This window comes from Cervus elaphus, chromosome X (genome assembly GCF_910594005.1).
Source record: "Cervus elaphus chromosome X, mCerEla1.1, whole genome shotgun sequence".
In the NCBI taxonomy this organism is placed as follows: domain Eukaryota; kingdom Metazoa; phylum Chordata; class Mammalia; order Artiodactyla; family Cervidae; genus Cervus; species Cervus elaphus.
This window is the reverse complement of record NC_057848.1, coordinates 109,447,438-109,463,786: the sequence shown is the minus strand read 5'-3', so window position 1 is coordinate 109,463,786 and position 16,349 is coordinate 109,447,438. Positions and strand designations below refer to the sequence as shown.

Genomic DNA, 16,349 nt, shown 5'->3' with positions numbered 1-16,349 from the left:
GTTCCCATCATGATTACCAGCTCCATAACCTCAGGTAAGATGGCCATTCTGTTGTTCAGTTTCTTCATCTGTAAAGTGGGGGTATCTTAAGGAACTTATGTGAAGATTAAATGATAACATAATACATGAAAATGCTTTGTGGATAACTCTCATTATTAATAGTAAAGGATAAAAAATAGGCAACCAAAAATGTAGAAATTTCTGTATCTGGTCACTCATATCTGCCTCTGAGAGGAAGGAGAAAATAGGCTGACTAGACTTCACTCAGAAGCTCTCAACCAATTGTTCACAAGAAGTGAAAAATAGGAGTAATGGAGAGAATACAGGGTACTAACCTAACAAAAAGGACTTAGCCACCTCTAACTTCTAGCTGCCTAGTCCCTATATCCTCTTCCTGACTCTCCCACTGCCACTACTGCTCTCTAGGCTTTGCCACTCAAAGAGTGGTCTATGGACCAGCAGCAGCAGCATCTGGGAGCTTGTTAGAAAAGCAGAATTTCAGCCTCCCATCAGACTTATTGAATCAGAATTTGTACTTCAGTGCTTGCTTCAGCAGCACATATACTAAAATTTGAAAGACACAGAGAAGATTAGCATTGTCCCTGCACAATGATGACACTCAAATTTCTGAAGCATTCTATATTTTTGGATTGGAAGTTTTGGATTCGCAGATGCAAAGTGTTATACATATTCTTCCCAGGTGGCTCAGTGAGTGGTAAAGAATCTGTCTGCCAATGCAGGAGTTACGGAAAATGAGGGTTTGATCCCTAGGTTGGGAAAAATCCCCTGGAGGAGGAAATGGCAACCCACTCCAGTGTTCTTGCCTGGAGAATCCTCATGGACAGAGGAGCCTGGTGGGCTACTGTCCATGGGGTCATAAAGAGCCAGACATGACTGAGCAACTAAGCACAGCATATATATATATATATCTGAATCACTTTGCTGTACATCAGAAACTAAACAATGTTGTAAATCAACTATACTTCAATAAAATAGAATTTAAAAAATAATATGTATTTTAACAAGGTGATTCCTATGCACATTCAAGTTGAAAATGCATGACCTAGGTCACAGGGAGGCAGTGGTGGGTTTTTTTGTTGCTGAAAGGAAACATGCCCATGAGTCTTTTATGAATTAATATGGTTATGTAGGCTACTACCATTATCAAGCAGTCTCAGCCTTAAAAATTAAATACATATAGCCAAGATCCAAGGAGTCTTGCTTCTTCTTCAAGAATACATATCCACACCCTTAGAGGTGACAAGTCTGTTTAATAAAATAAAATTTTATGGTTTCTTGTACCATGTTTCCCAGCCCTAATTGTTCCCTCTTCTAATATTCTTCCTCTTGTGTGTGGTAGTCACTCAGTCATGTCCGACTCTTTGTGACCCCGTGGACTGTAGCCCACCAGGCTCCCCTGTCCTTGGTATTCTCCAGGCAAGAGTACTGGAGTGGCTTGCCATTTCCTTCTCCAGGGGAACTTCCCAACCCAGGGATTAAACCTGGGTCTTTTTTTTTTTTCTATTGCACTGCAGGCAGATTCTTTACCATCTGAGCCACCAGAGAAGTCCCCACTCTTCCTCTTAACAAATCCTTACTAAAAGCCTCCCTACTTAACAAGAAAGACAGTTTTATTTTTATTTGATTTCTTGCCTGTCTTAAATTAATTTTTAAATGCTAAATAGTTTCATGAAAGGCAAGTAGTTTCTCTATTTACCAAACATATAGGCTAAAAAATGGTTGAAAAACATTCATAAAGAAGATACTCAATAAATGATTTTGTTAATAATAAGGATAAAATTTACACTACCATTTGGGAGATAAACGAAGCCTATCACACTAGCCAGCATAGACATGCTCACCTAATTGGCCAGGGAATGTCAGAAATACCCCTACAAGTGTCAGGGTTATATTTACTCTTATAATGACAAACAGCAAGTTCAGTTTTTTTTTTTTTTTTTTTAAAGAAGCACTTAGCTCTGTGCTGAATTCTGGCCTTCATTCCAGGAATTTCCTTTGGTTTTGACTGTCTCTAGGCTCATCATTTAAGTTTGGTGGTGGTAATGGTGTGCCTAAAAGTCTTAAATTGCATCCATACTCTCAGATCTGGCTTGGGGGAAAAAAAAGCAAGCAAACCAGACCATCTCCCAGCTGAAGGTATTTTTTATCAGATAGGTTTTAGTACCTATATGTTCTAACCCCCAAACCTCCACAAAATACCTATCCCTAGGATATTTCCCTCCCAGGAATAAAGACCTATTTCTTAACTGCTTCAAGCACTTTTTTTGAGTTTTCTTAATTCTTCAAGAGCTTTTATTAGGCTACAGGCCGATTACCAACACTGTGTATCACACACACAAAAAAGAGAAAACTTTTTTAAAAAGTACCATTCTCTCACTAATTAGCCCCACCGGTGAAGCAGGACATTAAGGCTATGAACACATGGGTTCAGGGTCCTGTTCAAAACACAACTTACCTCATTTGCTTATGCAGTGCATATGCTTCAATCAAGGAATGTACCATACTGGCCTAAAAACATCAGCAAAAAAAGGGGATAAAGACAGAAATGGTCTCTTACATGTTTTAATTCAGAGAAATCCCATCGACTTAATCATCCCAAACAAAGAAACTAACTTTTAACTCCCCTCCCTTCTTTTTATTTAACAGTTTACAAAGCACTTTAGATAATACAGATACATTGTATTTAAATCACTAAGGCGAAAGCTACCAGGTCTTACGGAGGTGATGGAACACTTTTCTCCCTCCGCTTCTTCTCCCCTTTGGGGATCCCTGGCAGTAGAGACACCATCTCCTCCGTGCGATCCCCTCCCCCGCACCTCCATCCCACCCCCACCTGTCCGTTGGACGCCCAGCTGCGCTCTCCGGAAACTCTTAAAGGGAACACTTCCTCCATCACCTGGTACAACTGTTCAAATTTCTGTTGAAGATTTCCCCTAGCCCTGTGTCCTCTTCGCTTCCTAATGCCCTCACGTTCACTGTTCCCTCACCCCCAAAACTCAAATCACTAAGGCGAAAGCTATCGGGCCTTATGGAGGTGATGGAACACTTCTCCCTTAGCTTCTTATCCACTTTGGGGATCCCTGACAGTAGAGACCCCATCCCCTCCGTGCGATCCCCTCCCCCGCACCTCCATCCCACCCCCACCTGTCCATTGGACGCCCAGCTGCGTTCTTAGGAAACTCTCTAAAGGAACACTTCCTCCATCACCTGGTACAGCTGTTCAAATTTCTGCTGATTTTCCCCAGCCCTGTGTCCTCTTCGCTTCCTAATGCCCTCTCGTCCAACGGCCCCTTACCCCACCCCCAAAACTTACGGCGATCACCCCAATCTTTCTTACCCGTTTGGGGACTTTGGCCAGGGAGTCGCACATGCTAACATACTCGGGACTGTAAATATAAACTGGGGGCAGCGACTGCCCACCGTCCGCCGGTTCCTCCGACTCCTCCATCTTCCACTTACAGCCGTTTCGGAGCCACCGTCCGGATCCGGCTTTTTTCGGACTCAGCTTGGGCTCGGGTTCCTGCTCCAACCGATCGGCCGCAACGGTGCTCCTTGGTCAACATTCCCTCCTAGTCTCGAGATCGCCAGTGGCACTGGTCTCGCTCCCCATCCAATTGGAGGAATGCATGGGCCTCCTCAGGCCACAACCCCTTCATTTAGTGACTACAGTTCAAAAACGGGAGGTCGGGAGAAATAAAAGTCCAAATAGCTGCCAACTAGGGCCGATATTTTATGGTACAATTTAGCACAGTCAAAATTAACCATCCTTGTTGCCCTACGGGGCCATTTGAGATGAGGTCAAACCAGCTTCCGAGCATGATGGGAGATGTAGTTTCGAGGGATTTGAGTAGCGGAAGAGCGGGGGTTAATTAGTAAAATAGCCGCGAATTTGAGATTTAGCACTTAAAAAAAAAAAAAAAAAAAAACCGAAAAAGAAAGAAAACCTCAAAACAGTCTCAACGCTTTATGAATTGCCTCAATCTGCGAATACACCGACATTAATATCTAAAGACGGACACAATGTGGCCACTGAGAGCCCAGGACCACCCAACTGCCTCAGACGGACTTTTTTTGTTGCGGGATTAATTAATGGTACCAACGGTTTAAAAAATTTACACAGAAAATTCTGTGCGAACTTGGTTTACTGCTTTTCATTATTATCTGTCCGTGTCCATGTAAAAGTTAACAATCCCAATAATTTACTCTGGCAAAGCTGGTACTACTTTCTCAAGAGGCTGCCTGGTATTCTGTAAATTGCTTGGTAGATTCCAATCAAGCAATAACGTCAAATCACTCTTTGAAAACTGATGTGGAGTAAGATACTCTCGATGATGTTGGAAACTGTAGCTCCTCTTCCTTTCTTCCTTTTGTCTTTGCAGCTATACAAGGGTTAGGGAAATATTTTATGTTTAATGTGAGGGTTCATAAAAACTATTTTATGCTGAAGCAGTTTTAGAATTACCACCAGTATTTCCAGGTTCCTGGAGGTTCCTATTATCTGATGGAAACTAGCCAATGTCCAAGTCCCCAACTCTCATATCAACATGAACTGACTTTACTAACACCTCTCAGACAATCCAATATCCTTACTTTCTTTAAGGATATTAAACATTTATCAAGTATTGTGATATGCACTTGGATATATTATCTCATTTCATTCTTGCAACAGTCCTATAAAAGAGGCTGTAATACACCCATTTTACAAATGTAGTTTAGAGAGAGAAAATAACTTAAAATTTATACACTTCCAAGTAACTATTCAAAGTCACACACTTTCAAGCAGAAAAGCAGGAAATCTGGATTTTTTTCTCCTGCTATGTATTCTTTAGCTAGAATGTAAGCTCTTATGCTTCTTTTGTATCTTCCCATAGAAACTACTTCAAAGTTCTGCAATCATTCTATCATTCATCAAACTTTATCTGACATCAACTAAGTGTACAGTATAGCTGAGGATTCAACCCTCAGGATGAATTATAATCTGATCTCTTGTCTCAGGGATTTGCATTTTTGTAGAGATGAGACAGATACACAAGAAACCATAAGCAGTGCAGAGTCAGATAATGAATGTAGGATTGCTTAGGTTATTTAATTAATAAGCATTAAGTACTCAAAAACTGGTGCTTAGTAAATGGCAAACTAGGGTTCTTACTCAATGGCATCTGAGAGGGTCCTAGCAAATAGATGGGATTTTACTTGGTGAAGAAGAGAGCCAGGGGAGGGGCAGGCTGACTAGAATCAACAGCATATGCAAAAACAAAAAGGAAAACATTTCTAGGTTAGTTTAGCTGAAGGGGCTGGCTCATGAAGTGTTTTGAATACCAGGCTAAAGAAAATAAACTTCACCCTGTGGGAAATAGAGAGACATTTAAACAGAAAACTTAAAATGAAAGATTGCTATAGCAGTAGTATGTAGGGAATATTAGATATTCATTAGATATCCTATAGGCAGTGGGAGTGCTGCAATGGTTCAGATAACAAGTAACAATGATTTATGTTTTGTTTTGCTTTTTGTTTGTTTGGCTGTACCATGTGACATGTGGGCTTTCTTTCCTGACCAGGGCTGAAACCTGTGCCCCCTGCAGTGGAAGGGTGGAGTCCTAACCACTGGACTGCCAGGGAATTCCTAAGTAATGATAATTTAAACTTGGGAAGGGTTAATGGAAACAGACAGAAAGAAATAGTGCATAGGGTAGGTTCAACAGGACTTCCTTACTACTATTATGTGGATATTGGTGTGAGAAGGCGATGGAGGAGAGTCACTGAAAATTCTTAAAAGTCTGTATGAAGAGAATGTCAGTAGTATCAATATAAGGAACAGGGAAATTAGGAGGAAGAACTCGGGAGGGCAGGTGCTTAACCCATTTTATTTTCCCTCATACATAAGCGATAGCTAAAGTCATAATAGTGGCTGAGATAGCCAAGGGAACATGGCTTTCTCCAGTATCTAATTGTCATATCATCTATAGATGTCTAAATGTCATATCTAAGTTAACATTTTCAAACCACACTCCCGATTTTCCTATCCAAGTCTTTGCCACCCCTTCCTCATCTTTCATAGCTCAGTAAAGATACCAACATCTATCTAGTTGCCTAAGCCAGAAACCTGGGAGTTATTTGTATTCCCTCCTTTTCTCTGACTCCTAAATCCAGTCTATCAATATCCATTGGCTTTACCTTCAAGACACATCCTAAATATATCCACTTCTCTCCTCTGCACTGCTACCATCCCAGTCCTGGCATTGTCATCTCTCACTTGGACTTCCTGCAATATCTAACTGGTTTTGACTTCCACTCTTGTTGACTTCCAATCTATTCTTTGTCTGGATGAGCTTCATAAAACATGCAAATCAGATTATGTTACTTTTTGAAACCTGCCCCACACCATGATGAAAATCTTTGAGCTAAGAAGAAGAGAATAATTTGGGAAATGCCTGTTTTGGGGAGTTAGGAGAGAAAGATGACAAAAAGGAGACAAAAAAGGATCAGTTGAGTGAGAACTAGTACAGTTTTACAGAAATCAAGGGATGAGAGAGTTACAAGGAGACGTGGTAACAATGTCATGTATCACAAAAGGGTTAAAAAAAAAAAACAACCCTTTTTGCCATTAGGGGTTCACTGGTGCTCTATGAAAAATACACAAGGTAGGGAAGGAAGCCAGATAGCAAGGGGTTAATGAGTGAAGCCAATGCGGTCAAGTGTAGCTTCCTTTTAGAAGAATTTTGATTGTGAAAGGAAGGAATTAGTATTTCAACCCAGGGAGATATCAGAGCCTAGTATATTTTTTTAGGGTAAGAGAGAAATGCACATGTCTACACAGAGAAAGGAGTCTATGGGACTGTAGGAGTTGACTAAAAGGTGAGGTCATGACAGGTTGGCAGTACAAGAAGGAAATAGAACTTGTCTAGTGCTTTTATGGGTAGGAAGTGGAAAGATGATGGCAGAATACAGACTGGCTAAGTGAGAATCTAAAATCTGGACTCTATTTGAGGTGAAAATGGATTGTTCCATGTGTTCTTAAAGTTCTGGCAATAGGTAGCTGAACACTTCAACAAGGGGGAGCATTGCTTCTAAACTGGAAACAGTATCCTTGTTTGGCATACAATGTTGCAAAATGGAAAAGGATAAATTGTTGCTTGGGGATCTGAAACTGGTAGCATATTCCTGCCGCAAATCCCACAGGGAGGTTGCACCCTTATTCATGATTAGGATAGAGCACAAATCATGCCACAGGTACCAACCTCAACTTTCCACATGCCTAATACTTCTATGATCCTTAACTCAAGAAGAAAACCTTTCCTAAAGCACCAGATTTGCAGTCGGAGGATTTGAAGTCAGAGGAAATAGATTGAATCTTCTTGGCTCCACAGTTAACTTAGTGTGGTGACCCTGGATAAGTTCCTTGACTCCCTTTCCTTAGGCACTTTTGTTAAAGGTAGTTTTTGAACTAGCAAGGTCATGATAGTCTGTGCTGCTTCTTTTGATGATCTTCTCTGCCTTTACTTGCTGGCAGAAGCAGGGAGAAGGGAAAGCAAATACATTAAGAAGTCACTACCCCTCTGGGCAACCTTTTTGTGCATTTTATGATATGCCCACTGATGCCTCAATTGTACTGAACCAAATGACCCTAGTTTTCACACCGTTTCCTCATGCCTTTTCCTTGGAAAGGGTCATTGTTGAGAATGCGAATTCTAGAGTCAGACTGGCTTAGATCCCAGTTCTACCACTTCCTGGCTGCTTGATCTTCAACAACTTGCTTATAATGCTCAGTGCCTCAGTTCCATCATATGTAAGATGGGTATGACAACAATTTCTATCTTACGTGGTAATTATGAAGACAGAATAAGATGGTTCATGCCAGTAGAGATGCAGACATAGAGAACAGACTCGTGGACACAGTGGGTGAAGGAGAGTGTAGGGCGAACTGAGAGAATAGCATTGAAACATATACATTACCATAGGTAAAATAGATACCTAGTGGGAAGTTACTGTAGAACACAGGGAGCTCAACCTGGTACTCTGTGACAACCTAGAGGGGTGGGATAGGGGCGTGGGAAGGAGGTTCAAGTGGGAGGGGATATATGTATAATTATGGCTGATTCACATGGTTGTCCAGCAGAAACCAATACAAAATTGTAAAGCAATTGCTCTCCAATTAAAAAAAAGACAGTCCATGCCAAGTGCCTGTATAACAATGTCTGGCATTTGGTAAGCACTCAAATAGTGATTATTATTTGCTTTAAGAGCTATTATGCCAAATATTTCTTAATTTGGGGGAAGTCTCCACCCCACTGTTATCTTTACCCATATATCACTACTGCATGAGTACTATTACTAGTTTGAGAACAGGTCTTTGGCTTTTAGGCCTAGCCTTAAGAGAAATCAGACTTCTGCTAAATATAGGGTGACCATACCGTCCAAACTGGGACACTTTTAATGTCAGAGAGTGCTATTAATAATTACACCAGGACAACAGGCATAAATGGGGACTGTCCTGAACAAACCAAGACCTAAGGCCACTCAAGTTTAATAGGAAATGAATACTAAATATGAAAAAACACTGTGTTTATCTCCATTGCATTAGTACAGGTACTAGGTATTTGGTAAGTAAAAAAAGGATTTTTTAAGAGTAATAACAACTTTTGACCCATCGGCTGCATTAAATTCTCAGAATGTAGTATAACCCAACTAACCAGGATGGGATTGCAGAGATCCTTGCTGGATAAACCCTCTCTTGTTATACAAAAGGCTAATGAGTAGCAGAAACAAGATTCTGCCAAATATTTATAACATTTAGGAGAGTGAACAGTTTTTAGGTATCTTCTAGTAGTGCAGGGGAACCACCTGCACACAAATGTAATGTTGAGCAAAAATTAGTCTTATTCATCAGAACAGGTTTCCTGACAATATCAATAAGCTGGTTTAAATTTAGTGAGCGTAGTTTAAGTAGTTGTGCATGTGAATAATAAAACTGCATTTCTTTACATATATTACATATTATATAATTTATAATATGATTTATGTATTAATATTATCCTACTTTGACCCAATTAATGAGCTTTGACTGTACTGCATACCTACAGTGTGTAAAATAGAGCCATGAAATAAACTCCAATCACAGAAACACATAAGACTTTGCACATTGGCACCAGACATAATTTAATTGGAAATTCTAATTTTTTATTCTATTTTCAAAACGTAAGTGCTTTAAAAAAGTCTAATGTGTTTTTTAGTGTTGCATACTTAAAAATGAACAAAATATGAATCAAGTTTTCTAAACAGTTGCTTTAAAAGTGAAGTAGCTCTGTATGGGATGCATAGTGATAGATAACCTCATAAACCCAGAGAAATGTAGCCATCATGTTAGTTCAGGTAAATTTGTGTGGGAGCTAGTGGTGATGCTCAAATGTGCTACTTCAGATGTACTCCCCATGCCTGGGGTACACTTGCATCCAGTGAAAAGACAAATAGTTTCAGTTCAGTTCAGTTCAGCTGCTCAGTCGTGTCCGACTCTTTGTGACTCCATGGACCGCAGCACGTCAGGCCTCCCTGTCCATCACTAGCTTCTGGAGTTTACTCAAACTCATGTCCATTGAGTTGGTGATGCCATCCAACCATCTCATCCCTTCTCCTCCCGCTTTTGATCTTTCCCAGCATCAGGGGCTTTTCAAATGGGTCAGTTCCTTGCATCAGGTGGCCAAAATATTGGAGTTTCAGCTTCAACATCAGTCCTTCCAATGAATATTCAGGACTGATTTCCCTTAGGATGGACTGGTTGGATCTCCTTGCAGTCCAAGGGACTCTCAAGAGTCTTCTCCAACACCACAGTTCAAAAGCATCAATTCTTCGGTGCTCAACTTTCTTTATAGTCCAACTCTCACATCCATACATGACTACTGGAAAAACCATAGCCTTGACTAGATGGACCTTTGTTGGCAAAGTAATGTCTCTGCTTTTTAATATGCTATCTAGGTTGGTCATAACTTTCCTTCCAAGGAGTAAAACATCTTTTAATTTCATGGCTGCAGTCACCATCTGCAGTGATTTTGGAGCCCAAAATAATAAAGTCTGTCACTGTTTCCACTGTTTCCCCATCTATTTACCATGCAGTGATGGGACCTGATGCAATGATCTAAGTTTTCTGAATGTTGAGCTTGAAGCCAACTTTTTCACTCTCCTCTTTCACTCTCATCAAGATGCTCTTTAGTTCTTTTTCACTTTCTGCCATAAGGGTGGTGTCATCTGCATATCTGAGATTATTGGTATTTCTCCCAGCAATCTTGATTCCAGCTTGTGCTTCATTCAGCCCAGCATTTCTCATGGTGTACTCTGCATAGAAGTTAAATAAGCAGGGTGACAATATACAGCCTTGACATACTCCTTTCCCTATTTGGAACCAGTCTGTGGCTTCCTGACCTGCGTACAAACTTCTTAAGAGGCAGGTGAGGTGGTCTGGTATTCCCATCTCTTTAAGAATTTTCCACAGTTTGTGGTGATCCACACAGTCAAAGGCTTTGGCATAGTCAATAAAGCAGAAATAGATGTTTTTCTGGAACTCTCTTGCTTTTTCGATAATCCAACAGATGTTGGCAATTTGATCTCTGGTTCCTCTGCCTTTTCTATAACCAGGTTGAACATCTGGAAGTTCACGGTTCACATACTATTGAAGCCTGGCTTGGAGAATTTTGAGCATTACTTTACTAGCGTGTAAGATGAGTGCAATTGTGAGGTAGTTTGAGCATTCTTTGGCATTGCCAAAAGTATAGTTTCAGAAAAGGGTGTAAATTTTCTTTATATGTGACCAGAAAATCATGTAATCAGAAAGATACTTACCATGTGTTTCCATTTCCTGTAAGAGAAATACTGAAAAGGTTGGCCATCCTTTGTTTCCACTATCTGTTTTACTATCACCCTACTATGTTCATTTATTCACGTGTACTCATAATATTGTCACTGGTAATGTTACAATTATTTAGAGAGCCCGCCATCCCCATTCTTGGAGAAAAACCTGAAAAAATCTGACGGAAAATAGGGGATTGAAGTAGGAAGTTATCTGAATGCAAATAGGTAAATCAGTACTTTACGGGAGAAGGAAAATGCTATGGACGGTATGTCTGCATCTCTTCAAAATTCCTATCTTGAAGTCTCAGTCCCCCCATGTGATGGTATTTGGAGATGGGAGCCTTTGGGAGGTAATCAGGTAGAGTCTGCATGGCAGGCTTGGTGCCCTTATAAAAAGAGGAAGAGCCCAGAGCTTACTCTCTCTGTGCCGTGTGAGGATACAGCAAGGCGGCAGCCAGCTGCAAACCAGAAAGAGGGCCCTCCCCAGACACTGAATCTGCTGGTACTTTGGTCTTGAACCTCTCAGCCCTCAAAACTATCAGAAGTAAATGTTTGTTCTTTAAGCCACCCTGTCTATGGTATTTTGTTATAGTAGCCTTGAACTAAAACAGAAAGTTAGGAGAAACATTCTTCAATGGCTACCTAAATGTGAGACTAAGGAAGAGGACTCAAGGAGTCCTCCATTATCTTTTGTGTGTCAGCCTGAGACCACAGTCACATACCTCTCCCACACACAGCACTCATATTTACATACTTACACAGTTCGTCAAACATGGGTAAAGATATTAATAGATATACAGACATATCAAAACTACTTACATTCAGAAAAAGTTCCCTTGTATGCTTCAGCATACATACAAATGTAGGTGTTTTCAAGAGACAGATATATGCCCACAGATATCAAGATATACACAGATATGAACAATAGAACCAGGAAGTAAAAATGCAAGTGAATGAGTTTAAAAGTATATAGGAGGTCAGGGAGTTGGAGGGGGTAGATGCTGTAGAAAGTGAGTATGTGAATGAGACAAAGGCCAGGTGAGCACAGAGAAAGAGTACTCAGTGAAGCAGCTATAGATTGGATTGCTGGATCCCTGTTCACCAAAGATAGAGGCTTCAATTATTATCTGTGTCGTGTGCTGGCCCACTCTTCAAAGGCATGGATTAGTGTACAAGGCTTTCTTCAAGACACTAACCCATCTGATTCCTTCTCCATTCCCTAGGTGTAAGACTCTCCCCAGACATCTTCTCTTCTTCCACTCTCCTTTCTGAAATTGGGCCCCTGGATCCATTTCTCTGGGTTATTCTGCATTTTCTGCTACACATACATCTTTGAGTACCAGCAATCTTTATTAAATGTGATTTTAAGTGTTAATACTGAAATTCTTAAATATACACACTGAACTTGCAATTTCTTGATATTTTACCAAAAGGAGAATAAGAATTATGTATATAGATACAGAGAAGGCAAAAGCATAGACTAAGTGTGCACAGAAAGGAATTCATCATTCAGCATGAGGCAGCATGTGAGTGAAGAAGAAAATTATGATCTGGTACTCTTTCCCCCCAAAAAGGCACTTAGAATAGATAATTTCCAACTTATAGGAGCATAAAATCCAACAATTGAGGGTTTATTCACTTGAAATAATGTCCCAATGCACCCACCACTCATTTACACAATGAAACCACACATAAGAAAAATCAAACTTCAGAAATAAGTTATTATTAACATCTGCTCCCCAAGCAGGAGTTAGAAAACTAAGTTTGTAACAGATCTAGAGAATAAAAACACACACTTTTATAAACCATGAAAGAATGAAGGCTCGCAATGAAGAGCCTGGGTGAGCAGATGCCTCCAAGCAAGGGTTCACATCTTCTAAAGCAGTTATTTTATCAGAAAAGTTTGCTCTTCTTTGGGGGGATGGGTTGGCAAGGGACAGGGTTGGAGTGATCAGGCCATATTTCAGTTCCATGCATAATCGACGAGGCAGGAACCAACTGTCAAAAGGCTCCCAGCAGCCAGGCCTAGAGGCCTCACTGCATGGCACAGATGCTGTGGGGCAGGAACTCCTGCACATAGGTGGCCGCTGCCTTGGAGAGGTAGGTCATGGTGCCAAACCTGCCGCTGGGCGCACTGTCATACAGAAGAGTACAGATGCCAGACGCAGGATCCTTTGCCAACATGATATCATCTGCACCGAGGGTTTTCTGTTTGGTTTTTAAGGATGGGAAAACACAGGGGAAAGGAAAAATTACTAATCCTACTAATTAAAGTCCTGATTAGAATAACTCAGAACCTCCTCCCCATCACCAACTAGTTGGATCTTAGGCTGTTTAGACAGCAAGGGATCAGGGTTATACTCAAAATAGTGGCTATGGGTTTCTATACATTCATTTTTCACTAGATCTCCAAATCATATGAATTATTTTAAAAGTAATAATTGTTTAGAATTTTTGAAAGCTCAATATAATAGGTAATTAGAGTTTTGTTCATTAAGAGTCAAAAGTTAAAACTTACAAATCACCCTAGAGGAACTTTGGTCTGCATCCTTCTAGTACTACTGATTCAGCATGTATTATTATTATTCTTGTTTGGCCATGCCGTATGGGATCTTAGTTCCCCAAGCAGGGATTGAACTAGTGCCCCCTGCATTGGGAGCATGGAGTCTTAATCACTGGACCATCAGGGAAGCCACTCAGCATGTATTATTTTATCTTGTATTTGACCATTATTTCTTTTCTTTCTAAATTGATTTAATTCAAATGGATCACAAGCTTTCCAAGCTAGAGTCAATGCCTAAAAAGGATCACATTTTCTGATATAATAAATAGCAGTCAGAGTATTTAAAATTAGGACTGTCTTGTGAAATCTTTGAAACGTCCTACAGAAGCTTTTAATTTCCTTTGCATCCACATTCCCAGGGCCTAAAAGAATGAAACACTGATTACATGTTTTGGAAACTGTTCTATTGACAAGAGCACATGCCCCTCACTTTATGTGTTCCTACTTTTAATCTAGGAAACATCTGGAAAGCTTTTAGTAGTTTGCATTTTTAAATGTGGTTAATTTTCTGAAGTAAGATTTAATAAGAAAAATAAGAAAATGCAGAATTAAACATTGTACTTTAATATTTTCTTATAGGTAAGAAAAAAAAGCAAAAACAAAACAAACCTAAATCAAATCTTCTCTTTTCCTTAATAGTCCAGAAAGGATACACTACCCAATGGTTTCTTCTTAAGTCCTTATCACTACAAAAAGTAGTGTGATAAAAGTAGTATGAAATATGACAAAAAGCATAAAAGCCTTCTGAGTTCCAGGCAACTTTACCATCTAACACAACCACAAGACATGGTAAAAGACAGAGGTCATCCCACAGCCTAGTTCTCAAACAGATAGAGGTCAGAGCCACTACAAAGGAGGCCTAGAAAAGAGCTATGAGGAAGATGGCAAAGAAAGTGACCTTGGCTTCTTGAAGAGTTAATATCAGACATTTCCCTTTGAGAAAACAACAGGTTTGCCTACCTGTTCTTGAAGAAACAAGTCATTGGCAATATGCACTATTTTCTCCACAGCAATTATGCTTCCAATACTATGAATCTCAATGTCTGCCATCATGGTGAGGACAAGGATGGCTTCAACCAGAAGCTGACGGTACTCTGGCTGAGGTACACGATTCAGGACAGATTCCACATGAACAGAGAATTTGATCTCGCCTGGAGTCATCTGTGATAGAAGGGAAAAAAAAATAAGTTCTTAAGAGCCCATTGTGCTGGGAGGCATCAATTACCTATTCTGAAAGGCAGAAGAAATACTGTAGCCAACAGCACTGTTTGAGTCTCCTTTAAAGTAATTGAGTGAGCTCCAGTTTCATCCATCTCATTAGAACTGATTCAAATGTATTCTTTTTAATGGCTGAGTAATATTCCATGGTGTATATGTACCACAGCTTCCTTATCCATTCGTTTGCTGATGGGCATCTAGGTTGCTTCCATGTCCTGGCTATTATAAACAGTGCTGCAATGAACATTGGGGTGCACGTGTCTCTTTCAGATCTGGTTTCCTCAGTGTGTATGCCCAGAAGTGGGATTGCTGGGTCATATGGCAGTTCTATTTCCAGTTTTTTTAAGAAATCTCCACACTGTTTTCCATAGCGGCTGTCCTAGTTTGCATTCCCACCAACAGTGTAAGAGGGTTCCCTTTTCTCCACACCCTCTCCAGCATTTATTGCTTCTGGACTTTTGGATAGCAGCCATCCTGACTGGCGTGTAATGGTACCTCATTGTGGTTTTGATTTGCATTTCTCTGATAATGAGTGATGTTGAGCATTTTTTCATGTGTTTGTTAGCCATCTGTATGTCTTCTTTGGAGAAATGTCTGTTTAGTTCTGGAGCCCATTATACAGAGTGAAGTAAGCCAGAAAGATAAAGACCAATACAGCATACTAACGCATATATATGGAATTTAGAAAGATGGTAATGATAACCCTATATGCAAAACAGAAAAAGAGACACAGATATACAGAACAGAATTTTGGACTCTGTGGGAGAAGGCGAGGGTGGGATGTTTCGAGAGAACAGCATTGAAACATGTATATTATCTAGGGTGAAACAGATCACCAGCCCAGGTTGGATGCATGAGACAAGTGCTCCGGCCTGGTGCACTGGGAAGACCCAGAGGGATCGGGTAGAGAGGGAGGTGGGAGAGGGGATCGGGATGGGGAATACATGTAAATCCATGGCTGATTCATGTCAATGTATGACAAAAACCACTACAATATTGTAAAGTAATTAGCCTCCAACTAATAAAAATAAATGAAAAAAAAAAAGTAATTGAGTGAATAAATAGGTTCAGTCTTTCTGGCAGGCAATCTGGCAAGTATAACAAGCATCATAAAAGTGTCAATGCCTTCTAACCCATAATTCTCCTTCTGGAAGTTCATCCTAAGGAAATAATTCGAGAGGATAAAAGCCCAATATGCAAGAGTGTTTTACAGCAGCCTTAGTCACAAGTATAAAACTAGAAGTAATCTAAATATGGGAATGGTTGTGTAAATAATGGCATATTATGATATGCCTTTATGAGTTTCTGTAGAATCATTAAAAGAATAAATAAGATGACTGTGGATAAAGGAAAAATCTAAGTAGAATCTAAAACTGTATATACATGGCAGTTTGAGAATTAGGTAAAATATTTATATAATATTAGATTAAAAAAGGCATGAAGAAATATAAAGTTATTTTAGGGTGAAATGGATTAACAAATAATTTTTGGTAAAACTGTATTAAGCATACACTTTAGGATGGCAATGTAGATCTGGAGTCTAAAGGACTCAAGCCTTTGCCAGTTCGTAATTTTATGACCTTGGAGAATTTACTTTTCTAAACTTATATGCTTGTCTGTGAACTAGGAACTACAATCCCTTTCTTAGCTATCTCACATAGTTGTGCTGAAGATCAAATTAAAGACTGTATAAAGGAATTTTGAAGAT

General features: G+C 39.9%; 2 protein-coding genes and 1 non-coding gene across 10 annotated transcripts in view; 1 reads left to right on the top strand and 2 right to left on the bottom strand.

Moving 5' to 3' along the window:
- Positions 1-3,792, bottom strand: part of HDAC8 (histone deacetylase 8) — a 252,719-nt gene extending 248,927 nt beyond the window's left edge. For 2 of the 4 annotated variants that reach the window (XM_043895398.1, XM_043895396.1), the window contains exons 1-2: positions 3,359-3,790; positions 2,477-2,529 (exon numbers count right to left, since the gene is read on the bottom strand). In XM_043895398.1, coding sequence (XP_043751333.1) covers positions 2,477-2,529; positions 3,359-3,469 — 164 coding nt within the window. In that variant the 5' untranslated portion in view covers positions 3,470-3,790. Of the gene's footprint in view, positions 1-2,476; positions 2,530-3,358 lie in introns of all 4 variants that reach the window. The other 2 variants (XM_043895399.1, XM_043895395.1) reach the window with 2 other exon arrangements.
- LOC122691017 lies at positions 541-647 on the top strand. The gene has a single exon (XR_006340267.1). It is a non-coding gene; the product is annotated as a U6 spliceosomal RNA (small nuclear RNA).
- An 8,659-nt stretch (positions 3,793-12,451) lies between the features above and the next one.
- PHKA1 (phosphorylase kinase regulatory subunit alpha 1) overlaps positions 12,452-16,349 on the bottom strand; it is a 185,834-nt gene continuing 181,936 nt past the window's right edge. For all 5 annotated transcript variants that reach the window (XM_043895553.1, XM_043895554.1, XM_043895555.1 and 2 more), the window contains 2 exons: positions 14,384-14,584; positions 12,452-13,068 (listed from right to left, as the gene is read on the bottom strand). In XM_043895553.1, the coding sequence (XP_043751488.1) occupies positions 12,895-13,068; positions 14,384-14,584 (375 nt within the window). In that variant the 3' untranslated portion in view covers positions 12,452-12,894. The remainder of the gene's footprint in view (positions 13,069-14,383; positions 14,585-16,349) is intronic.